Here is a 26435-nt window from a genome sequence, read left to right as displayed (position 1 = left end):
CCGCCGCGCGGGGCGGGGCCCGGGGTGACGTCAGAGAGGGCGGGGCCATCGCCCGCACAGCCCCGAGCCTGGCGCTGCCGCAGGATGGGTCTGAGCTGCCGGGCCCAGCCCAGCGCAGAGCGGCGAGGATCGAACCGAGCTGCGTGCAAGAATACTCAGAAATGAGTGAAGACGTGGAAGTCTCATTACTTCTCAAAATAAATACATGTATCCTGGCAGTGAGGTCTTTGCACAGAAGTCGGCGAGTTCCCTTTCACAGCGGCTGTACTGCGAGCGACACGTGCGGGCATAGCACCTTCACCGAACCAGCCGCTGGGGGATGGGATATGGGAATGATCCTTCACGCCCAGGGCAGGGAGATCTTCCAACAGCACCAGTTCCTGCTGCAAGCACAGCTCTCGACTTTCTATCTGTTGCTTTTAATGACATGCTCAAAAGGAGTGCTTCCTCGGGCACCTGTAACTCACTGCACCTGAAACCCACTCTCATCCACACTTCATTTCATCCTCGTTCCTCAGGGCAGAAACAGCTACTGCTGTCCAACTATCTCATTATCCACAAGCCAGAGCTTGTAAACATTTCAGTTAAGGATCATGTCTTAGAATACCCAACTCACTACTGAGTTAGTGTTCACAGAATCATAGGATGGCTGCGGTTGAGAGGAACCTTAATGCTCATCTAGTTCCACCCTCCTGCGATGGACAGGCATCTTCCACTGCTTCTAAGACTTAGTGCTAAGAAAAACCGAAATGCCAGAAGGATGGATACCCCAGCCCAAAACTTAACACAAGTTGTCATCAACACCAGAACATTAAAACCAAGCACCCTTCTCTCATCCCAGATGCATGCAGCCCTCTGCACACAGAATTTATCCACACTCATCCTCTGTAATGCCTCACTGACAGTTCCAGCCTTCAGCAATGACCAAAGTGCTCTCAGGATTACTTGGTTTTCAGCAGCTCTGAGTTTCTAATGTTCTAAGAAACACATACTTCCTTAATGCCCCAAGACAGCTCTGACAGGCTTTAGAAAATGCCACAAGAACGTTGTGTTACCAAGAAAGGTTTTATTCTTTTTGCCAGTAGCTTTGTTAATTGCACCAAAAAAAAAAAATCGTTGCCATTTAAACATTTTCACACATCCTATTCTGAATGACAAATGTTAATTAAAAACAAGGCAGGAAAATAAAAATTCACAACCTTAATGAACTACAGGATCTATCATTGAGGATAAAGGAAACTGCTTTTCTTACAAGCTTTTCACAAGTGTCACATTTTCTCTTTAAAAAGGAGGGAGTCAAAAAAAAGCAAATTGCTAAAACAAATCCTCATAAAAAGAAACTTTACAGAATTGCCAACAATATTAGGACAACATTGACTAGCCAGTTTTATTAGAGCATCTCTCAATCCACTGCTTCCCCCATTTCCCTCCCCCAAATCTCAGGCCTAGGAACAGACTGAAATCCACGTTCAGAGGCTACAGACATAAATACAAGAATCTGAGTGAGACTGACAGCAATCTCAACCAGCATCTGGAACAGTCCCGATTCCCCCATTTCCATCCCTCCTCTTCACAGCCACATCAGAGCTCTTGGTCTCCTCCTGCTCCTCCTGGGCACACCTGTGACTGTACAGCTGTCCAGGCAGCACTCTACAGCCACCCACATTGGCTGAAAGCTGCAACCAGACCTTCCCAGGATAAATTACAGTGTTAAACTAGTCCACATCTGCCACTCCCACAGAAATAACCACCTCCATTCTGGGAACTACAGTATTTCTAGAAACAAACTCTGCAGCAGTGAGCTGCCTAGGGAATGGTTCTTTGAATTCAGTATGGAATACCTGTCACAGGCCTTGAGACCTCCTTTGGCATTCTCTCTGTATCCAGAGGCACCACAAACTAACAAAGATCCTCCATTACCTTTGCTCACACCCATTCACCTTCACTCTGGCCCAAGAGGGCAGGGACAGGTTCAGCACAGTTCACTCTCAACTGCACATGGGACAGTACCTCCTTCTTCCTCCCAAAAGATTTTTTCCTGTAGTCTCATCTCCTGCCCTCAAACCCACAACTTCCCTCAGATGCCCTCAATGCATAATTCATATAAGAGATTTTTTTTACTGTGGCATGTTTAACGAAGGACTTCAGATGTTAACAGCAGAGTTCTGGGTGGAGAACAGTGTGCAAAAGCAGGTAAATGGCTAGCTATCCTGGAAATTTTATGTGCCTTTATTGTGAATACCTACATGCAGGATGGCAGTGGCATTGCCAAAGGAACATGGGTGTAGAACTATTATCGCCCACACACAGTGGCCAAGAGGCAGTGAGGTCTGAGAGCTCTGTTGCCAGGTGTTCACCACACGATGTAAGTAATGCAGAATACAGTATTAGCCCACAAGGAACAGTCATCACAGGAGGTGAAATACTCAAAGTAACATTTACAGCATGAGGCATTAGATGTTGTGATTCAAAATGAGTATCTGACACTCTGTTTCTTAACAAGGTGCCCCTGAACCATACGTACATGCTGCACAAAGCAGAACTGGTAAGAAATCCTAACCCAGGGGCAATTTCCTTACATAGCCATTAGTTCCTAGAAAAAAAATAAGGTGGCAGGGGCAGATGTCAGGAACACAGCCTAATTTGAATCGGTCTTCTTTCCTTTCAGAATCCCAGCCCAAGGGAGGAAGGAGATTATACCACTGAGAAGTGATTTTAGCCAAAGTTTCTCACTGGCATTTTTCTAACACTCAAATTTAAAATGCAAGAACACTCCCAAAAGGCTAATACTGAGAATTGGAAAAGAAAAACCCAAACAGACCAAAAAACCAAGCCACACTCTGCATTTTTAGTGACAGGCATCCTTTGGACTCTGGGCTGCTCTGCTATCTACACTGAGAGCATCTCTGATCTCTAGCCTCGGCATCTGCAGTTCATGTCGCCCATCTCTAGACTAAAGCTCAGCAGTGGTCTTAGCCTCCCCAGTTTCAGTTACTGGTCTTTCTAGAAGTCGGTATCTGGCCACAAGCAGAGTCACCGATACAGGGAGAAGGCTCATGCTGTGCTAGCTTGTACCCAAAGTAGTAACACTAAGAACATGTATGGAAAATCTGACATGTATAAAGATCACTAGTCAGTACACAAAAGTATCCCTGTGAGGTAGGTAACCATCACCCACCTTTATAGATGGGCAAACTGGCTGACAGATGTGACAACCATGCAAAGGCCAGAGAGTGTGGAAAGGAGCTCAGGAATTTCAATCTCTTGAATCATTCTTCTCTCCCCTTTCAGACTCACCACTCTGCTTGTGACACTGCTATAATCCAAGACACCTTTGTAATTATTGACTACAAGGGTTAAAAAAATAAAAGCAAGCAGTAACATAACATAAGCTAAGGCCAGGAACAAGTAAAATCTCTAGCCCAGTTTTAGGCTCTATGTTTCTCTTGCAGTTTTCTATGCAAACATGTTACTTTCCAATCATGTTTTGGATGGGCTGTGATAAACCTTTCGGAGCCTCACTGACATTGGCATTCTCCTATTTTCAGTACAGTTTGCGTTCCCTAAGCTATAGTTGTCTGTACAGGGGAAGACATGGATGCAATGTGTTGTCTTTAACAGTACAGGAATTCTTCCATCAAGGTGCTGGGGAAGTAGAAATTTAAAAAGAAACAGAATCAAGACAGCGTTGCACGCAACTCCCCTTACCCTCTGGAACTGCCCTTCTCCTCCACTTGGGACCAAGTGACGTTCACAGATAGATGGGATGTATGTCACCCTGTCCCCTTGATGCAGAGAGTCCAACATTTGCATTATTTCACAGCAAAGGAGAAAAGGGATTGTTAGAAACAGCATCTTGGACTAGCAAACAAAGAGGAAAATTAAAGCAGCCAAGCAGCAGATTTCTGGCAGAGTTGCCTCAGAGCTTCTGAACAATCGCCGCTGTTCCGTCTCATGACTGTCAGTGCATGGCATGGATTTTTCTAATTAGACTGCAATAATCCGAGCCCCCTCCTCCCCCCTCCTGCCACAGTGGAAGGCTCACAGCAGCAGCTGCCTCCATGGCAGGTCTCAAAGTCTGTGTATAAAAGGAAATGGAAAGACAGAGATGGACTGGTCCAGAGTTAAAACCCAGTATAATAATATTAATCAACAATCATCGTATGAACAGTAAGAAGGGTGCAGCCTAATGGATGTAGGCCCTGTACACTGCAGACATGTCGTTGTCAGATTGGTCCAATGCTTTTGCTCGTTTATAGACCTAAAGAGAAATCAGAAAAGGATCAGAGCCTGCTCTTGTGTGAAGCCTTTTCCCAGCAGAAAAACTCCTTTGCTGACCACTGCAACCAGAGAGCTGCACAGTATGCCAAATAATTCAAGAGCAGATCAGAAAATGCCAGCTCTTTCTGTGTTTCCTGATGTAACGTTCTAAGGGTTTCTACAATCAAAACAAATCCAATGCTACCCTAGTCAAAATATATTTCAGTCACTGGTCCCTTGTCTTAGAGATGATGTAATTCTTAGATCTGTGTCTCTGGTTGACAAATGGCTCTGCTGAATAAATGTTGAAGAACACATCTGAACACTGAACAACTCTTACCTCGTTGGCAGCAGCTGCCATGGGAGTTGGGTGGTTGACAGAATCGCCCAGTGCAATAGCTAATCTAAGATCCTTCTGTATGTATTTCAGGTAGAAATCAGGTTTAAAGTTTCCTTGCAAGATATCTGTTGAGAGGAACCCATGCAAAAAGTAAGCATGACAAAAGTAAGCCAAGCCCATGCTGCAAGGGACTGCAATTCAACACCAATCTCCCTTTCCATTGCTGATCACTACCTTTAGCTCTCCTGTTTCTCTACTATCTTCATCTGGCCACAGCAGATGACGTCATTACTGCCACTGACAAAGTGAGCTCAGATTTCTAAGCAACTTGCCCTCCATTTTACTTGTTACCCTGCCCCAATGAAATCCTAACTTAAGCCCTAAGCAGTGCTAATTCAGATTCTCAGAAGTCCTAGCTACGAAGGGGAAGGAATGGGAACTCGGCTCTTGATTTCCAGAATGCTTAAAATAACCATAATCCCAGACTGATGAAGATGGGACTGTTATTTTCTAACTTTTGCCACTACCTGAAAATCTGCTAGATTGCAAAAAAAGCCCTGTGAGAAAACAATGTAAGAGAACTTTACTTTGGCACTTCTGGTCCAGAAAGATGCTGGCAAGTTGTCCCTGATTGAGGATATCCAGAAGGGTCTGCTGGGACTGGCCAGTCACTTGAGCCAAAGTCAGTCCTTCTGCTATTGTTGCCATGAAGCTGCCTTGGACCATGTTCACGATCAGCATCATCTTGGCAGCATTGCCTACTTCACCTGGGAGCGAGACACACCATTGGAATTCCTCCAGAAGAGAAATAGCAGCCCTGCTTCCCCAGCCCACACAGCAGTAACACTACTAGACTCCTGGCATCAAGCACTTGGCAGCTCTCCCTTCCTCTGAAAGACTTCACAAACTATTCCCATTTTCCAAGCACTCAAAGGAATGGAGAAATCATAAGAAAATGATTTAAAACCAAAAGCATCACAGATCCTCCAAAATGAATCAGCATTCAAAAAAGAAACTTTAGCCTGCAGGCTCTGAAACTGGCCAAGTTCCAGAGGAGCAGGCCAATTTCCCACACTGCCCAAAGAAAAAAGAAAAAGATGACATATACATCTCAGACTCCTTGCTGAAATTCCCAGTCCTTGCACTAAGAAACTGCTGTCAGGCCCTCCATCTTTCAATTACCTAGGAAAAAAGAGGTCTTCCCCATGGCTTGGAAACAGCTGCTGCAGTCCTCATATAAACCCCTGTCACCAGCTGCCAGGATCACAAGCATTCCATCATTAGAGAGCTGCTGGTTTCCTGAGACTGGTGCTTCCAGAAAGCGACCACCTCGGGACACTATCACCTGGGAGAAGAGCATCTCTGGTTAGCTGTGCATGAACAGCAGCAGGGAAGCTTAAAGAAAAACAAATAGCTCCAACATTTAAACAGGAGAGGAAAGCACTAATGTGATGTATCACAACTCTATCCTGCAAAGGGTGCTTAAGACCAAAAGTTGACCTCACACTCCAGCAAGACCCTCCTGCCCCTATCATTGCTGTGTATGTTTTAAGCAGCTGAACTGACATGCTTTAGTCATGGCATTCTATATTCCCCAAGGGATCAATGCTGAAGGTGTATATGTGGCATGGGAATCCCAGAAGATTGATCATTGTATTTTCCCCTCTTTCCCAGAGAGGAAAGGCCTTTGACAGATCTCTTCAGGCAGAGGTTTACTAATATGGGTGATTTGCATTCTCCGAATTGATGTTACACAATAGTGCATCACCAACATGTCTGCTTAAAACTTCCCCAAAACCAGCTCCCCTTCATTGTGCAACCACAAACGCTGCCTTAGGGCAGTGGGGAACAATCAAGATGCCAAAAAGAAATCATAGATACCACAGCAGAAGTAATCAGAACACTTCTATGGAAATCATATAATAATATTTCTACAGAATGAAATGTGAAAACATTCCTTTTCCCCAACCAGAGCATTTAAACTAGGCAGATTATGCATTTTATCAGTCATTAATCCAGACAGGGTTTTACCCTCCAGTTTGCTACAGAATACCAACCTGTCTACAAATATTTCTTAAGGGACCAAAATTTGGCTGTCTGTTTGCACTGGTGCCAGGTAACAGCTCTGCCAAATCTACAGGCTTTGCTGGTATCACCAGGGAACATCTCATCCGACACTGTTTGGTGGTCAAGATCTGACACGCTATTTTGTCTTGTTTGCCTGGAACTTGAGACTCTCCCAAAAGAAGCCCAAAGATCTCTAGAAGCAGTTTTATTACCAACAGGTAATAAAGCACCTAAAGCAACACAAACTGCAGAAGTGCTGCTGAATCACAGCTGTTAAGAGGCTCAGCTCAGTGATTACCTGGGCCAGCTCTGTGACTGTATCTGCATCCACGGTGGACATATCCACGTAACACTTCCCTGGGCGAATCCCCTGCAACACTCCACTTGGACCAAGCACCAGCTGTGGAGAAAAGGGTGTCTGCAAAGAAACCCCAGTTCTGCAGGAGTCCAGCTGAGCCTGGCACTGCAGTGGCAGACCCCCAGAGAGCTATCAAAATTTTTGTTGGGACATTTATTTTTTACACAGCTGCACTGCTCAGGATGTAAAATGACCCAGGCTACCGTGGTTAGCAGGAATCAGAACTGGCATTTAGTGACTGCCATCTCATAGTCTAACCAGCAGAGGTAAAATAAGAGCTAATCCTTACATCCTTTGCTGCTTTTGGATCTGATACACAGGCAAAGGTGATGTCACAGGTGGAGACTACTTCAGCAGGGGTTCTTCCCAGACGTGCACCCTCCTGGATGAACAAATCACACTGCAAAAGGCACAAGTCCAAAGGTAAGACAAATTAAATACAAAGCAAATGGATTCTTTGCATTTTGCTGTAAAAACTCCACTGCTAGACACAACTCCAAAGGAGTCAGGCATGTTAATTACACAGCAACGTCATCTTCTGTTGCTTTGTCTATGCACACACGCACACACACACACAGCTCTTTTGCAGCTTTTCTGAAGAACAGGTGAAAAACTTTGAAAGAAAGACACAAAAAACCAAAAAACCAAAACCCTTAGGTGAAACGATAAGAATGTTGTGGATTTGACAAGAAATTATTACGGAAAGAAGGGAGATTTAGGGGAAAAAAATAGGACATCGCAAAATGTGTTACTGGACAGGGATATGCACAGCTGAAACGGACATGTTTCAGTGGGCTGCTGCTTCAAAATCTTAGCTTCTTCTTACCCTCTCCCCTCATACCAGCCATGTTTTGCTCTTGAAAAAATAAATCTTTTAATCCCCTTTTAACACAGTAACCACAGCGCCCTACCTGCTTTGATATTCCACAGCATCTTAAAAGTACCACATCTCCCCCAGCTACCTACTTCTCCTCCTCCACTACAAAGAATAACACTGTCTAGCATGTAAGTGCAATGCAACGTAAGCTCATTTTTCAATCTGAATACCCCTATAAAGCCCTTTCTCCATCCTGGTCTCATGACACAGTAGGTCTTTGACAGAACCCTTGCTACCACAACATGACTAGCACAATAGATGTAGACTAACCTGCGGCTGAGCAGCACATCTTACCACACCTCAATCTCCTGAGATAACTCCCTGCACCTGGCCTTTTTGGCCAGATGCACAACACACTGACATGGTTATTCACATCAGCAATATTTTCAGAAGCATGTTACATCCCATTCTTCAACACATATATATTACACAAGGGTGTAATTTTTCTGACAACTCTCTCCTCTTACACAAAAAGGCAGTGGAGAGGGACTGGTGACATAAGAGTGACCACACTAGAACAGACCACAGCTGCACCCAGTCACAAGCGCCCACCAAGCACCTAGGAAATGGGACAGAACGAAGTGGCAAGCATATCCTTGTGTTTTTTTGGCATCCTCTCCCAGGCACCACTGATGGATGATTCCATGAGATACAGGGATAACTGAATGTTTAGGAAAGGTTTAAACACATGCCTACCTTCTCAGCAGTCCGGTTCCAGACAGTCACAGTGTGACCCATCTTCAGCAGGTTGGAGACAATGCCACTTCCCATCAGACCAAGGCCCAGAAATCCTATCCTGAGGGTATAGATAAACATTAATGCAAGAGAAAGCAATCAGTGTCAGTTTCTCATGGTGCTGGAAATGATGAAGAGCAAACTGGAGCATCACCAGCAAAGAAAATACCCAAACAAATGTGTTCCACTGCAGTCAAGCTACAACGGGCAAATACTGAGCTTTAAAAGCAAGCTGAAATTTATTTTGCTTACCAAGCATCCCTAACAATTTCCTGAAAAAAAGACTTTAGCCTACTTCAGAAGATCACCTAAATATTAAAGGTTTGGATGGTCTGGGTTCTTTTTGTTTGCTTGGGGTGGTTTGTGTGTGGTTTTTTGTTTACTAAAATTACTGTTTGTGTGCTTTCTGTTGCCAGTCATTGCCTTACTGAAGTTAAAGGGAACATTTAGAAATGAGCAGGTGCTTCTCTAATTAATCTTCTGATTAATTAAGTCACACATACAATGCTTGCTTGTGTAATTGAATGATACATTACCATCTTTATTTTAATAAAGCCCAGCAAGGACTACTGGGCTAAGCATCATGGCAGACCAAAGACCTAGTCCCGGCTCTACAGCTGCCATTTCAGACACAGGAAGAAAGGAAGCATTAGGCCAGTATAGGTCACCATCAGTCCCAGAAAACAGCCTTCCCCTCCTCCCACACCAGCTGGAAAGAGCTTTGCTCCCTCCATTCAAAAAAAAGACAGTATGCCAAGAAGTCTCTACAATCACCTGCAACAGGAATTCCTTTGCAGATACTGCTGCAAGAGCCCTTTTATCCATCATGCAGCTTTCCACAAAACCCAAAGTTTTCAGAGAGATTCTGAAGCCTTCAGTTACATCCAAGGTAACTTCACAACAAATCTACCTGGCAATTCCACTGTTAATTCTGCAGAATTAGCCACACTACAGTTGCACTGTGGCTTTCACAAGCCACCTGTCCTCCAGCACGCTGCCTTTTCTCCAAGTAAACTAATTTAGACAGGGCAGAGCAAATCACTACAGGCTCCTTACATGGCCCAAATAAGGTCTACCTATTTTCAAGTCTCTAAACCAGCAGAGATATTCCTTCCTTCCCAACCCACCTCTGAGACGCACTTTCTTGAGAGACTGTTTTACCTGAACAGCTTCACTGTTATTTTTGTTCCCCTGCAGTACAGGTAAGAACTGACATCCCATGAAAACTGCCTGAACAGCAAACAGCAAGAGCGGCCTGAGCTCAATCTGAACAGAGCAGAAGTTACAGAGCAAAACAGGAAGCTCAAGTTAGGCGTCTCTCACTCTAGGAAGGAGAACAGGGGTGTTAGGAGAAACCAGAAAGCTCATGTGCTACGCAGCAATGTTCTTGTGATGGCAGAACACACCTCCCTCTTCCTCTTGTCTTCTGCATGCTCAGGAGAGCAATTGAACAACCCCAGTCAACTGCCAGGCACTACTGGAGACAGATCCCCTTTTATCCTCCTACGTCATGAGACACTCCAGAATACTGCTGCTAACATCCTGCAGTGGGACCTCCTGAAAAGGGCAACTGCAGAAACACCCTGAATTGCAGATGTATCCAAGACAGAACTTACTCTGAATTTTGTGTTGTACAGCCCACTTTGTTTTTAGCTGTCTCCCTCCCATCTTGCCCCCCCGAACAGTTTCACACAAGGACAGAAGGAATGTGCAGCTGAAGGGAAATGTTAGGTTTATTCATTCTCAGTGACAGGCTGGAGAGTGGCTGTATGTGTGAGCCGGGAAGGAGAGAAAGGGAAAGGGCTGAAGTATGTTGGACATCTTACTTTTTGTCTGTAGGTGTGATGTTGCCATTGACTGCTGTGCTGTCTGCTGCCTGGATGGAGGTGGATCCTGTCTCCTGAGGGAGTGGGGTGGGGGGAGGTGGGGGAAGAGAGGTGGGGGGGAGGGAAAAATAAACACAATATAATGCACAGCTCTGGAAGAACTGCAATGCCTCATAACAATAAAAATCCATCAAAACCAAGATTTGCTTTACCTCTTCACAAACCTTCAGCTTCTTTGTGATGGCTTGATAGCAGACAGCTGGCTGTATGGAGAAGACAAAGCATTCAAGGGAAGGACAGTGCTGATTTACTCTGCTGAGCAAACAGACCATATCCTTGTTCCACAGAAACGGGCAGCTCACCCACCCACCACCACCTTCAAAGCAGGACAACTCTGGGGCTTCCCTCAAGGGAAGAAAATAAAACCTAAAAACACTGCAAGATATTAAGATTGTTCTTTCCCACCCTGCCCCTGCAATTCAGCCTGTCTTCTAACAGAGGCACTGCAAACTCCCTTCTGTAGTTCCAACAACAGGCTCCACTGGAGGCACTAGAACCCAGGCCATCCCTACTCCTACATTTAGCTCTCTCGAGCCTGCCATGAAGCCTCACATCTATGCTCACTATGTCTCTGCAGCTGTGGAACCAAAACCTTCTGGTTAATATGAGAAGGCATGTGGCTTTCTACAAATGCTAAGGCAAAGGCTGTTCCTCCCCATGCTGCTTACTTCCAGCTTGTCTAGATAAGACCGCTAGCAGCTCTTAATCCTTCTGGCTCTGCCCAGATCCTCAGCGAGATATGTAAATCCTTTTATGTTTAATTTGATCCTTCCTTTTCCTCCTGATGTTCACTGCTGAATATAAAATCCTGCAAGGCTTCTGAGTCTCGGGAGATAAAATGGCTGTATTTTACATGGAGCTTTTCTGGTCCTGGAAGTTCTCCTGCAACCTTCAGTGAACTGACAAGCCTATCCAGATGAAGAAACTGATAGGACAACCATCAAAAACAATCAAACAACAGGATTTTTGAACACAAAAAAAAGCTTTTCTTGTCCATCAATGTTCATTCCACACAACTTATTACACCAGATCTGTCAAAAACAAGTGCTAGATAATCTTGAATTACTTAAAACTATTCACTGTACTTAATGCTAAATCACTCTAAATCTTAAGGCTGGGAAGTACTTGAACTAATCTAATTGCCAGCCCTCAAAGAACAGAATTCTGGAGCTCTTTATGCATACTCCTTGTATTCAGTTCCAGCAAAGGGCAGGATTCCAAGCTACCCACCAGCATGATGCTGTCTGCCAAATCCTTACCTTCTCTGTCTGGCTCCGCAGGTTTGAAGTGATGAAAGTGTGGATCACTGTCCTTCACAGGCTACAAAGAGAAAAAGTACAGCCTCAGAAATAAATCCAGAGAGTAACTGAGCGACCACAGCATAACTCCCTTGCTCTCCCTAAGCTGTATGAGAACAATAGCATAAGGGGGAAAATATAAAATGTATCAGCTGTCACAAGCAGCCTGTTTCAATTAAGTGGTTTACATTGTGTTTCATTCTCAAAACCAAAGCCATTCAAACCAAATTCCTCATTTTTGGACATCTGCAGGAAAACCAAAGAAGTATATGAGCAAGATTAACATGAGAGGAAGAAAATTAATATTCCACTTCTTCCTCTCCCAAGCAAATGAAAACACTTACTTTCCAGCTTCCAAGGAATTCCATAAAACAGCATTCTGGAAATTGGCTGGAGATTGCCACATGCCAAGCAAACCCATCCTAACAGCAACAAGGACTGCAGGCCCAGGTACCACATCTCCCCAGTAAGCATCACACATACTAGCCTGGAATCACACTGCTCTTACCCTGCTTTACTGATCACTCATTTATTCAACAAAATCAAAAGGTTTTCAAAAGCTGCTTGTGAAGGAAATCAAATGAAACCATCAAACTATCACCCCATGTGATAGTATTCAGACAGGGAGAGACTATGCACATCATCTACAGTTTTGGGAAGTCAGTCTCAGAAATGCTTTTGAAATAAGAAGTGTAAAAATTAGTACAGCAAGTTAAGTGTGAATCTGCAAATAGTTCCACAGAGACAGAAATCTCACTTCCCAGAGTATTTCTGAACTGTCCGGGATATTGTTCAGCTTTGTTATGCTGCAGTATGTTCTGACACAAGAAAGAAGATAAGATCTCGCTGTTTTACAACCAGACAAAAGGCTCTAGATTTGCTGCCACAAACTCAGATCCTAGAAGTTGCAAAGCTTCTCACCTCGCTCACACTCGGTGGCCATTTAAATCCAGCCACTGTTCCAGTCATCACTCTCTTCACTGTACTTGACTCTGGAATTGTGAGGTCCTGAGGAGACAGAAGGAGGATCAGAAAGAGCTTAAAACTGGCTCAGGGGCTGGTCACAGCACGATGATCATTTGAGCACACCTAGACAGCTCTGAAAGCACTATAAATGCCTTCTATTTCAAAGGCCTTTCTGTGAGCATTCATATTTAAACACAGAGTATTATCAACACAGGGGAGGTGAGGAAAACATGAACTGCCAGCGAAGGAATTCAACCAGATCTATGGCTTCTGGAGAGTCCACTCTTCATACCTAAGAGGAATCACTGCACTTGTGCACTTATGCAATGAGCAGAGAAACAAACAAACATGCTTGATCCCATATTTTCCACTGGTGGATGCAAAAAGCTTAACAAATGAGTGAAAAACATCATTACAAGCAGAGGTCTGAACTCTTTTAATCCTGCCCTGTCACAAAAGAATAGCCTACCTGTTATCAGGAGAACCTTCAAAGCATGAGGTTGACAGCCACATCTGCTCAAGTTTGCAGAATCCATGAGACAAACTGGTATGTGGGCTGCCCCATCTGCTTCACAGGCCCTGGTTTGTAATATCATGATAGTACTTAACATATTGGGGCTTTTACTGTCGAGCACATTAAACTTTATCTTTTACTTCCCCAAGACATATAGGTTAAAATAGGTCTTTCTGCTGTAGGTCAGACACATGCTATAGACATATAGGTCTTTATGCTACATGAAGAGAATGCACAGGACTTCTGCATAATATGTGCCGTCTTCCTCTGAAACGAGGGTTCAGTAATGGGAGTCACATTATCTCCCCTCCAAAATGACTTCCTGAAAATGCACAATATACCTCAGTATCCACACAGAAGCACAAGAGAAGGACACTGTTTGCAAAAATGGCCAGGGCAAGACCCCTGGAGTTATCCCAGAACGATGCAACTGTCTGAGTGCTAGCAGGACAATGCAGACATCAGTCTCCAACCTTGAAGTGTCTAGGGAGAGTCCTGCGTACTTCAGCTGGTAAAGTGTGGATAAAACCTGCTTTGATACCTATGAAGTTCTGCTGCTCCTTTGAAAATATTCATATAAGCTTAAAAATGAGAGTATGTGAATGATCATGTAGGGCCACAGAGCCTTTTTAGACAGAGCACACCTCAGCAACAACTGAATTCTTGAATTTTATGCATCCTTATTACTTGGAAAGCCAGAATTTGGACTGGGATGGAGAAAAAACCCGAAATCCTATCATCGTATTAATTCAGGACAACAACATAAATGTTTTCTACTGTAGGGCTAAAAACTTGAGGAATTTATGAGAACCAGGCAAGAGGACAAGATTTTAAAATTATTTCACAGGCTGAAAAACAGTATCAAGGCAGTTGTTACATTTTCATGGCAATTATTTTAATTGTTACTTTCCAGAAGCCATAAGGCTTACTTTCCTACCTTATCCTGCTTAATTTCCTATTTTGTGGCCAGGCAGTTATCACACAGCTGGCCACCAATTTGTGGCAACTTTAAAACCAGTCTGCTTGCTATGTGCCAGTAAAATAATGTCTACTACCACAATTAGCTCACTCAAAGCACTCCCATGCCCTGAGGTACTCAACACAGTAAAATCTATGCATGGAATGTGTCAGCACAATCAGAATTCTCCCAGCCATTAGTTTTGATCAACTTTGGAATGAATCTAGCTCAAAGACACAGAATCATTTTGCAAGTGAAAAAAAAGGTCTTGTGGCTTATTTTAACAGAAATATGTGGAGGCACAACATGCTTATAGGAAGACGCTTAAAAAAGTGAAAATTATGTTGCCAGTGAAGCATTTTCCTGCATCAGTCAAGACATCAGTCACGACAATTAGTTATAATTCATAAATATGCATCCATTTCTCCCCTCCTCCAACTTCCCTCAAAAGAAGAAACTGATGGGATTTGTAGCGCAGCCTAATTTCACAGACATTGGTGCTAAAAAAGAGCCACTATTTCCTTCAATCCCTTAGGAGTTGGACTTGATGATCCTTGTTTGTCCTTTCCAAATCAGGATATTCTATGACTCTATTCTATGATGCCTTCATAGCTAAAATCTGAGATGATCAGCTTCATTTTACTACATCAAGAGAGAGTCTGCTGTTCATCCAGCGAAGGCCAATCCATTCACAATTCTGGAGAGCAAAGAACACCATCTTGACTTGCATCCTGACTGAAAGAAAAGACTGTGAAGCACAACATGAACCCCTTGAAGCGCAGGCGAGCAAGGATGTTGCTGTATGGTGTTTCAGCTGAAGTGTCCCAGTTGTCTTCAGGTGTAGTCTCCGATGGAGCACGTGCCTCGTAATAATCCACCAAAATAAATATCCATTTGGAATAGGAAGATCTAGACCACAACAGGAAGTTCCACAATAAAAAGGATGGAACTCTAAATGAGGGTAGACAAAGCGCTGCCACAACATTTAGAAATATCAGGGAAGTAGTGGGGATAAAATAATAATGCTCCTTTACAATGGAGGATATGAACATATCCTAAAGCATAGAAGCTGAAATGAAGACAATTCTTCTGGTGGATTCCCCAGGCTACGAATTTCTTCTTTAAGCCCTAGCCCCTAAGTACAGAGGTTGAAGTTGAGCAACTACTAATCACCTGATCATATGAAGTAGATGAGATGGGAGAAGTCAGGAATCAGATGAAGACCCATATCTCTTCGCTAATCCCACACAAATTGAACTCGAGGGATGGCAAGATGAAAGATGGAGTCTCCTGATACAGCTTTCAAAGCCCTCTCAAAGATACGAACAGAGCCACTCACAGTAACTAACTGGTAAATATCACAGGAAGAATCAACAATATGCCTGCCAAGGGTATCAGGCAGCCAAATGGTCTAGAAGTAGCAACATGGAAAAGCTTAAAAAAAGGGATATTGACTGAACTGATTCCTCCTGCTGGCCTGTTAGTCAAGGTGCCAGTCAGCCCTCAAGTCCAGATGCCAAGTCCACGGGCACTGGCGGACATGCACAACACAAACCTTCTCATCCTTGGGTGGACGCCCCCGCTTTCGGGGGCTCTGATCCTGGGCTCTTTTCAAGGGTGACTTTGATCCTCTCTCTGACGAGACAGAAGAGACCCTCTTTTTTCCTTCCCCTGTGCCCTTCTTCACCTTTCCTTCAGACAAACTGGCTTTGCGTTTCTCTTCACCAGCAGATTGCTTGCCTCTTTCTTCACTGGAATTACGCCGATTCTTCTCTTCAGTGGAGTTATGGGAAGACGCCTGAGAGATTATAGAATAGAAGATGGTAAGGAAAGAAGAGAAGAGATGGAATGATTTTCATGCAAAACCAAGGATGTGAAGGAGCCTGTGCTGATTACTATCAAGCAAAACAGCAGCACAGTAACTTGAAAACTACGTATCTGTTAGCCCTTTGGAGTTGGTGAGTGAAGTTCCTGGTTAGTTCTCCTGCAAAAACACACCAGTTTAAGCAAGCACATAACAGAACAGGCCACGTGAAGACTTGCCAGGACTGTGTGCGCTTCCAACATACTAAAGACAAGATTAGTAGATACCAAATTCTTAAGACTGATTTACCAAATCATCACAAGCAGATCAATTAGCCTCTTCAGTTTCTCCATCAGTTTAATAACACTTTTCCCCACCAACCAAGATTAAATGGGGAAGAAGAGAGGATAGGAAATAAATCCCAAAAACCAAAGGAAGGAAAACAAAACCCCTCTCAACCTGCCAGAGGCAACAAACTCCTTTCACATAACAAAGCATCTAATAATCATTCATGCCAAGACCTGTTTTGATGCACACAGTGAAAAAGAACCCACTCACCTGGTCCTTGCCTTTGGTTTTTCTAAGAAACTCCTCTACAGCATCCACAGCTTGCTGGAAGCGCTTACCCTTGTTAATCTTTATCATTTCCTCTTTGTGGGGGTGATAAGGCTTCAGCTGCTCCACTTTGATCCAAGCACTTGAAACAAAAAAAGAAGCTAGTTATATTCTCCGAACAGCAGCTTTCTCAATCATCCCCCTTTGAGAAACACACAGCTACATTTCCTCCCCCAGATCTACTGATGACAACAGCCCAAACTCGCTTACTATCTAGAAACTGAAGGGCTGCCATTACTGCATTCACTGAGGATTTTGTTCTGGCACTTCTTTGTTATTTCTTAAGTTTTATCTCCTCTCATTCTAGCACTGTCCCCTCTAAGCATTATTCATATTCTCTATCTGCAAAACAGCTTCTGGATGTGATCGTAGGATGCATTTAAAACAATGGCGGCCCAATGACTGCTCTTGTTTCACCAGGAGGAACACCCAACAGTCCCACGCTTCCAGGTAAAGTAGCCAACACCACAAATCTGCTTGAGAGGTTCTTGAAAGCAAAGTTCACCTAACAATTCTCAGCTATCAATCCCTGGTTCAAATATACTGAGCACACAGGAGTCTAAAAACACTGTAGGAAAAAAACCCCAAAATTATGTATCTCACTATAGAGCTGACAACACAAAGCAAATACAAAAGCCACAGCTTATTGCTGCACATATTTCTGATGTACTCTGGTATTCTGCATGAAAACAACAATTTTGTTTTTGAGGTAAAAGAACTATTTCCTTCACTGTTGCTATTTTAACATAACCTGACTTTGACAGTAGCAAAAGCTACTTCCACCATACTGAAAACAGAACTGTGTAAGTTTTGAAAACCCTTCCCTTAGTTAGTACGGCCAGTGGTACTTCTTAGCACACAGCAGCCCAGCACACAGCAAAAAAGGGGCAATCAGATTTTCTCTTGTCCCCAGATATCTCTATGTTACATAGACTATCCACAATTACAGGTTTTAAATATTCCCCACTGCAATCTAGCTCCTGCAAGTACATGAAGTGATTTAATAGCTGCATTTTCAGATACTGTAAGCACCATATCACATAGTTAAACTGAACATGAAGATTAAAACAACAAAAAATAATAGCAATGTTTTGCTGAATCTTGATTGTCCTTTCTTCACAAAATAAACTCTATAACTTCATTAACCTTTCTCCTCAATGGCAATAGCAATTGTTTGTAATCAGGAATCAACCTTCTCAAAGTAGACTGAAACATTTTGGGTCTCATTTGCAGAGACAAGACCTCCTGCTAGAACTGACTGTGGAAAATGCCAGCACCCTTTCCAAAGAAGCCAGTGCTCCTGCATGCAAAGCTGAATCCTTTCACTAGTTCACACCATTTTAAGAACTGACTTAATATACTAAGTCAAATCATTGCATTCAGACTAGAGTCTGAGTCCAGCAGCTACTCAAGGAATCTCTCCCAGCTGCCCAGACATTACTGTGAAACATACCTTAAAATTATCTTACACTGTAAAGCTTGCCTGTATGACAAACATCCCTGGGTACCACAGAGCACCAGCTCATGAGAAGCTTTTTGTTATGTGTATAAAGGAAACAAAATTTTGGGCCACAATATAAAAAAAGCATGTTAAATGTTGTTGCAGGACTGAACTTCTAAATAAAAATAATTTCTTTACTCTCAAGGCATTCTCTTAGGTTTCTGCACATCCTATCCCTCCTCACTATACATGTTCATTAGCTTCCTTTTTCATTCCTTTTCCTTTGGTACAGAGAAAGCCTGACACAAAGTTTTCTGGTTCCTGGCTTCACAGGTGCATCTTGGCACTTGTGATCCACCAGGACAAAGAACTAGATATCTCAGAGACAAATTAATAAGTGAAAAACAATCTTAAACGCTGCCTCAGTTAAAAATAAACCTTGAAAAAACAGGGGAAAAATTAAATTGGTCTTTTCCTTTCCAGTTTCTTTATGCATCACCTACCTGGACAACCTTCTGTAAGAGATGAGTGTGTCTTTGACACCAATGTCCATAAACCAATTGCATGCAGTGTTTCAAGCACTTGAAAACAAAAGAACTTTTCACCAAACAAAATCATTCATGTTTATACACCAGATCTCAATGAAGGCCAGTATTTAGATAAGTCTCAAGGATACAACATATAAAAGGAGCTACTATTTCTGTCCTGATTCAGCAATGAACCAATGCCTGAGGAAAACATTAACGATGTTACTGAAAATGTCATATTTAAGATGAAATTGCGTTCATACTGCTGCACAGTCACCTGGCATCTGTAAAGAATGGGCTACATGGAAAGTGAAAAGATGTAATAAAAATACCCATTAGCAATGGGTTTCTCTTTTCATTTCTCCACACTGTTCCTCATCCTCCCCAAAACACCACTCTTAAAAAACCACTACTCATGTCAAATCCACGTTATAACCAAGAACAATAACCAAAACTTAGAATAAGCATAAGAGGCAAGTATGAAAGTGACCTGCAGCTGCAAGGAAACAGTGGCACAGAGAGATGCAGAGACACCGGATTCAAATCCCTGGCACAAGCTTGGCACAGGCAAGGAGATCTTCAAACCCTTACCATTCCAGCCACTCTCTTCCTGTCTACAGATACCAACTCCTAATGAGAAACTGCAGAAATGAGATGGAAGAATATCCACTAATCCTCACTTTTTGCATACCGTATAGCTAGGGATGGAAAACAATGGCACTGTATCTCCAAATTTCTATTTACCACAGTCTAGGAAAAAATTTATTGCTTTAGACTGTAGCACTTTAGATGCCCACACTAAATGCTAACACAACCAGTTCTGAAAGTCAAAAGAAAATTGCTTAGTTATTTACAAGGCCAGTGTGTGTGAGCGCATGACAGAAATCAAGATGGATTTCCTTCTGCTAAAAGGGAGCATCCCAATCCTCATCAATTAAATAACTCAAATAACTTAAACTCCGCAACTTAGTATGTAAACTTCTAAAAAAAAAAAAAATACTAAAATGACCACATTATACTAGAATAAAGGAAGGGATACTTAGATGAAACCAAGAAGCAGGGCAATACTGAAGGAAATTAAGCATTAGGTTTTTTAATTTGTGCAATGAAATACCTCCTCAGTAAGAGGCGGAACAGTTTTGTCTGTAGTGATTTTCAGCTGTGGTACTGTGCCTGCACGAACGTCGAACAACATTGCAGCTGGCTCTGCTACAGGAGCACAGAGCTCTGCATGGGATAATCTGCCTCACTGAGAAGTACCAGAACACAAGCTCACCCCCTCCATCAGCTCAGCCTATCCCTCCAGCCTCTCAGACTGTTAAGGTGTTATTTCCAATGGATGGCAAACTTAAAGCAAGTGTTTTCTGATGTTAGGACCTGAAAGAACATTTCAGAAAGACTACATCCTGAAATTACTCTCTCCTTGAAAACCAGGGAACACAGTGGCAGAAGAAAAGGGTAGGTGCTTTCATCCCAGTAGGACATGGAGGATGGAAATGTAGTGAGTGCTGTGTTAACATCACTGTGCCTGATGGAACCAGGCTGCAAATTATTACACTTATCTTAGATTGCAAGCTTCCTCCATTTTTTCCTTAATGTATCAAGTCAGGAAGTGCCCCTTGACCCCACCATATTTAGTTTCATGCTGATGCTTCAAAAGGTTGTAAGCAAGAATGGACTGTCCAGCTTCCTGTTAAGACTTTGATACACACAACTTGCCAGTCCATTTGGCCATTAGGGAGTATCAAAGGGGGAAGGAAGGTGAATGGCTGTGTTTGTACACACAGCTCTGACAGCTGGAGGACTCTCCCTAGTATTTCTATAGAATCACAGTAGAAAGATACCTTCAAAGCAATGATACTTCTAGTTTTGACAAATGTCATAATGAATTCCTAAGCAGGCCATGAAATGTAAAAATATTTTGAACTGGATGAAGCACACCAAGAAAGACTTGTGAATCTGCCAGTCTATTAGTTCTAACTACTAAAAGCAGTAAATGTACACACATAGCAAAATAAAAGTTCTTACTTGACTACTGAAATATCTACAAAGATTTTCTACAACAAGACTGCAGCATGGAAATAATAATAAAAGGGGATTTTAAATACTATCTGAGAAGTACAGTTAGAAACACAGATAAGAGGTCTAAGTTCCACTTCTAAACTAAATTAAAATTGTTGTTTAGATTCCTGTAATGGATGTTGTTACATGCTTGTCAGGTCTATGGGCAGGAAACATCAACTGTTCTTGATTTTAGATAAAGAATCCTTTTAATGTGACTTACTTTAAGAAGAGACACTCGAATAAACAACTCCTAGACAGACTAGAAAAAAACCTCCTTATCACCTTGGAGAACAAGGTAATAAAGAGACATTACATGATTGCCTTAATTGCGATGCACACAATCACTTAGAATAGGACATGGGTATTACATCACTATTATGAACATCAAGGTGGCTTTCACTGTGGTAAAGCATATATGTACTTCACAGTTTAAACATAAGCAAAATCTGCTTCCATGGGTAGAGAGTACTTATCTTCCAGAAAACCCATTCCTTCAGAAGTAACAGGAGCAACTAACACCACCAACACAATTAACATACAGACCACAGAGCCCAGTAGAAAATTTATCAAAAGCCAGGACTTAGAGAACAGTCTGAACGCACTCATGCCCTCACTTGTATGTCTTGGACCAAAACTATTCGCAGCTTTCCAGTTTATCTATTCCTTTAGTCCGTGCAGCACTGCACAGGTCCAGTACATGGTAATATTCAATTTGCAGGAAAAGGAAAACGCATTTCCTCCGTGCTGTATCCTACGCTAGCCAGAATTTCACAAATAACCAAAACCTATACACTACACCAAAACCTGCCAAACTCATCAGTATGTTTTATGTTACTTATGTGCCTCTGCTCAGGCACATCCATTTCTACTTCTAAACATCTTTCTCCTTAACCTTTAGTATGACCAACCAAAGCCACACAAGTCAGGAGGGAACAATTTGTACTCCACCTGGAACAGGAGCATTTCTGGCCACAGCAGGCACCTAGGAATCCTCAGAAGGAAATAAGACTAAAGTAAGGCCTGAGACTGTCTACCTCTCCACAAACTGGCTGGCAACAACCCCCAGAAGTTCGTGGGAGTGACTGTACCCAGCAAACAGCATCACCTTTGCCTTACACACACTGGACAAGAGGTGAATAGCCGATGTCCAGATCCTCTCCTGTTCAACCTCAAAGGGTAAGGCAGTAATACAAGAGCTGCAGCAATGGATCCATGGTACAGAAATGCCATCGTACAGCGTGAACGTGGCAGAAAAAGTGAGGTGCTAAAAACCAGAAGCTACATGCACTAGACCATCAGTATGGGTAAGTGTGCTCCTCACCATCCCTTGGACAGTGACAGCTCTGCACTCTGCTATTCCTCAGGGTGATCATAAGGTGGTGACATTCTCTCAGTTACGTATTTTCAAGTATTGTTTATACACACACCTGAAAAAAGTATTTGCAAAACCCACTCATTTACTTATACCAAATAAGTAAAGGGATTTTCTCTTCATGTTCACATTTTAAGTGAAATAATTTCTATTTTTCCTGATTTGGCTTATTCATTATGCTCAAACGTGAGAATTTTCTCAAGCAACATGCTGGTTAGAACAGCACAGTTCTAACCAGCACAGCCTTTTGAAGTTCCAAATCAGAACAGAAGAGGCACACAAGCTTCTCTCTTTTCTCTATCAATGTTATTTGAAAGAAAGGTGAGAGTATTTATTTCTGTTCAATTTTCAGGTAGGGTATGCCAATCAAAACAAGCAAATTTCTAATTCACGATTATCTAGCATGATATGACTAAATTTCACAAGCTGGAGACTGGGGGAGGGGGCAACACTACAACAACCACACTACCTTAGTGTGCCAGATAACTGGATTTGCCCCAGCCAGAGCTCTAGAATCCTGCAATAAATCACTATTATTTTGCAGCTGTGAACTCTTCATTTGCAGTCATGTTATTAATCTCAGCTACAGTATCCAAGACATTTGACCACTTGTCTTAATACAAAAAAAGAAAAATCTGTATTTGATTTAGTATGTGGAATACAAAAATTGAAACAAATAATCAAGACAGAAATAATCCACTTCAACTCAGACTTTATTAGCTCAAATAACCATATTTAATATCACCACCAAAAAACATTCTCTGCCCTCAAATCAACCTTCACCTGCCTGAAGTTACTAGAGATCCAAACATTCCATTCGTATGCAGCACTCACTACTACTCTATCAAGTTTAGACCTTTCTTAATGGAAAAATATTTTTAAGTATTAAGCAAAAATAATTTAGCAGTGAAAAATAATTTCTTTAAGAGACAGTCATCAAATTGCCTCAGTTCGTGTCACCTTTCTTCCAAAAAGTAAAGGGTTTTTTAGTCTTCCACACGTATTCACAATTTTCTTCTTTATTGCATTACTTAATGGAAATAGCAGAAAATAAAGAGGAAAACTGAAAAATTAGCAAATTAATTTTCAGTTTCACAAAATATCCACATTCTCAGGGGGTTTTTTTTGTTGGGTTTTTTCCCCTACTTTGTAATCATTTAAATCTAAGACAACCATGATTTTGTTCGCATTTGAAATCATTAAATTCTGCCTTGCAAAAAGGAAGTCTACAACAGTTTTGGCTCTCTTATACTGCAAAGTCTTCCAAAAGCACAGCAAGAATGTTTTCAGTCACCAGGTAGGATGGTATATTCTTTCACAAATGGCAATTATATAGTTAATTTTATTCCTCTGGCAGCAAAACAAGAGACTACTGTGAGCTGTACCTTTCTCACACATGATTACATGCTAAAATCTAACCCAGTCATGTCGTGCCTAGAAGTGGGGAGCTATCATCACAGCAGCAACTCAAATCCTAAGCTAAATTTTTGCAGTCTTCATCCACCCCAGTGAGCAGCTATAGCATGCAATAATAGTTGGATTTCTTTTGTTGTGTGGTTCAAAGGTAATCCTTTACATTGCACTGTGTTAGTAAATATTTCTTCCACAAAAGATCCACATTATGTGGTACAATATTTTCCCCAGATGAAAACAAGCAGGTACATACTGATCTTCTGTTCCAAAAAACTTCACAAAGAAGCACTTTTTTCCTCGAGGTTTCTTCAGATCTTTAGGTGGGTTAACAATCTAAAGGTGATTAGAAATCGAAGTTAAAAAGCACACAGTGACAAATTTTGTGATTTTACCATCCAGTATTTAGCTATTGCAGATTTTTAAAAAGTCTGATTAGGAAGATAGCTGGCATGAATAAAAGTTTGTTCCACTTGTGTAACCTTTAAAATTTAAATTTAAACTTTGTCTTTACTCCCAGAATTGGTTGCTTATCAAGTTTAAAATGTTAGTAAAGAGAAAAGCTATCATTCAGTTACACAGGTGACACCTGTAGAGGAGCCTGGTGTTAACTTGATCCAATAACCTAATTTTTATTAGCTGTCAGCCACATTGACAGTTCTTTTCCCTGACTCAGGCTGTTACCTCAGCATGCTTAGCCCTCATACCACATAAAAGATAAAAGAAAGGTCTTTCAGAGAAGTGAAAATAATAGAAATGGCATATAAAATTCTTGGTTTTTAATCTTTCATCAGAAAAAACCCCAACCACACCAGAAGTAGGGTCAAACTACCCCAGATAATTCTCAAAAACCCTAGCTCTAAAACAGTATCTTGGGAAGCCAGACTCCTTATTTCTATTATTTAAGACAGTACTGTTAACCAACTTGGAAGACAAGAAACCTGTCTTGCAGAAAGTGACAGGGATTAAACTACTAAAATTGGGAAACACAATCAGTTCCAGAGCTGGCTCTCTGTTTGCTTTTTATTCCATCTGAACTACCAGCTGTTATGGACAGACTGAGCTAATAGATCAAATAAAGCCCTAAACTAGCTCACACTTTGAATTTGTGAGGTATATGTGTTTTAAAAACAAACAAACACAAAAACCAGTGTTAATCTACAACTGAAATGCTTTCAGGCAAAGCTTTTCCTACACAGAAGGAAAACACAAAAAAAATCCCGCCCAAACAAAAAAAAAAACACAAACCATGAAAAACTAAGAAAGCAACAATAAATACAAACAAACTTCACCTTTCCTGGCCACGGAGGGTAACGGCCCAGCTTCCCCCTAGAGAAAAAAGGAAGTATTAGGTACTAGAAACAGAGAAAAAAAAAACAACTATCCCAGTGTCTGCCTTTTCACATGATGTCATACTTTTCATATTAAGAGAGCTACAATTTGCAGTCAAAACCTTCTGTGCAAAGTAGGATACACGGCTGACATCTGCACCTAACTCAGGTCTCTGTTTGACCTTGCAGGACTGTCAGAACTGAAGAGAAGAGCAGCAGCTAGGCTGCCTGCAAGATACGAGAGTAATAGGCACTGCAGCACCGTAAGTGTGGAGATTCCTTCACACGGAACCGAAAAAAAGCACTGATGCAGGCAATCAGACCAAAGTTCAAGTTGGGAACTTCTATCCATCTGTCTAGAGCAGTTGGTGAGCAAAGCAGCCACCAACTCCCAGCTCAGAAAGCTGATGTTCTGATTCTCACAGGAAAGCATTAATGGCAGGATCCCCTCAACAGGTACTCACTCCACTATCACTTTCTTCAGGTGCTCACCACCACACTAACTGAAGATACAAAGAGCCATGAAAGAAAGGCAGAAAAGTTTCCTTCCTACACTTGCAAATGTTTCCAATATGAAAACTATGCAATACTAGAAATAATCACAAAAGATGAAGAGACATTAGTCAGCAGCTTTATCCTTATTTCACCCTTGTCAATGACTTGTGCTGCAGTACTCACAAGATCCCATTAGTAACTGTCTTGCAAGAGACGGGCAAAGAACCTGTGGGGCCCAACAGCTCCTGACACAAAACTTCTCAGCAAGTGGCACTGTAGCCCCTTGAGATGGCAATGCTGCACAGAGAAAACAGAAGGAATGCTGCTGAGAGCTGTGACCATGACCATGTCTCATATTTAGTGCTCCAGTTCCTGTACTGAGCAAAAAATTCAGCAAACCCTTTCTGCTGTTGCTGTCTGATTGTTAAAGTTCCCTGCGACAGCTCTAGGGACAGCATCTGGCTGTCACGTACAAAACTAAAGCAGGATAATCTGCATTCCAACACCGAGAGCAGAACACTCCCCAAATTCTCATTTGAACGAAATACGCTAAAAGTAACTAATCTTAACTTACTTTACTATATAAATTAGACAGTTTCCCAGCACTGTCAATTTTTCAGATGAGAGCTGCAGTTGTCACAGCCTGAAGCATATGCTTCTTATCTGGGTTATCAGTATAAATGTATGCATTTGCGTGTTGGAAATTAGCTACCTCTTTGAGCCCTGGCAGGATAGCCTGGCCCATCCAGCACAGCAGAACCTATGCACTAAGTCGGTGCTTACAGGGCGCGATGGAAAGCTCTCACTTCTCCCGACCAGGAAACACAAAATCACAGCTCTGACTATCTGAGGGTAAGACCGCAGTGACAAGGGGAAATGGCTTCTGGGGGCTTCCACAGGGACACCCCAACCTGTAAAGAAACGCTGGAGTGTTGTGTTGCTTCATTAAAGCATTGCCAAGAAACGGTGTCGTGGCTCTCCCTAAACACCTTCTATCTCTATCCCTTCTCGCATTCCTCGGGAGGTGAGCCCGTGCTTACAAGGGAACCCCGCGGCGCTCGTCCCTCCGTCCCGCTTCCCTCACCTCTCCATTTGACACAGCTTCCTTCATGCGCCG

At 42.3% G+C, this 26435-nt stretch overlaps 1 protein-coding gene across 1 annotated transcript in view; it reads right to left on the bottom strand.

Annotated features, from left to right (window-relative positions):
- Positions 1-26435, bottom strand: part of LOC103623330 (putative oxidoreductase GLYR1) — a 41500-nt gene that overhangs the window by 13056 nt on the left and 2009 nt on the right. The window contains 15 exon segments of the mRNA XM_017745724.1: positions 4601-4725; positions 5188-5367; positions 5783-5945; positions 6966-7067; positions 7315-7425; positions 8599-8698; positions 10464-10537; positions 10676-10726; positions 11783-11806; positions 11808-11843; positions 12743-12829; positions 15815-16057; positions 16622-16760; positions 23749-23828; positions 24785-24821. Coding sequence (XP_017601213.1) covers positions 4601-4725; positions 5188-5367; positions 5783-5945; positions 6966-7067; positions 7315-7425; positions 8599-8698; positions 10464-10537; positions 10676-10726; positions 11783-11806; positions 11808-11843; positions 12743-12829; positions 15815-16057; positions 16622-16760; positions 23749-23828; positions 24785-24821 — 1552 coding nt within the window.

Source organism: Corvus brachyrhynchos, unplaced genomic scaffold, assembly GCF_000691975.1.
Source record: "Corvus brachyrhynchos isolate BGI_N302 unplaced genomic scaffold, ASM69197v1 scaffold369, whole genome shotgun sequence".
Lineage (NCBI taxonomy): Eukaryota > Metazoa > Chordata > Aves > Passeriformes > Corvidae > Corvus > Corvus brachyrhynchos.
This window is presented reverse-complemented; position numbering and strand designations above follow the sequence as displayed.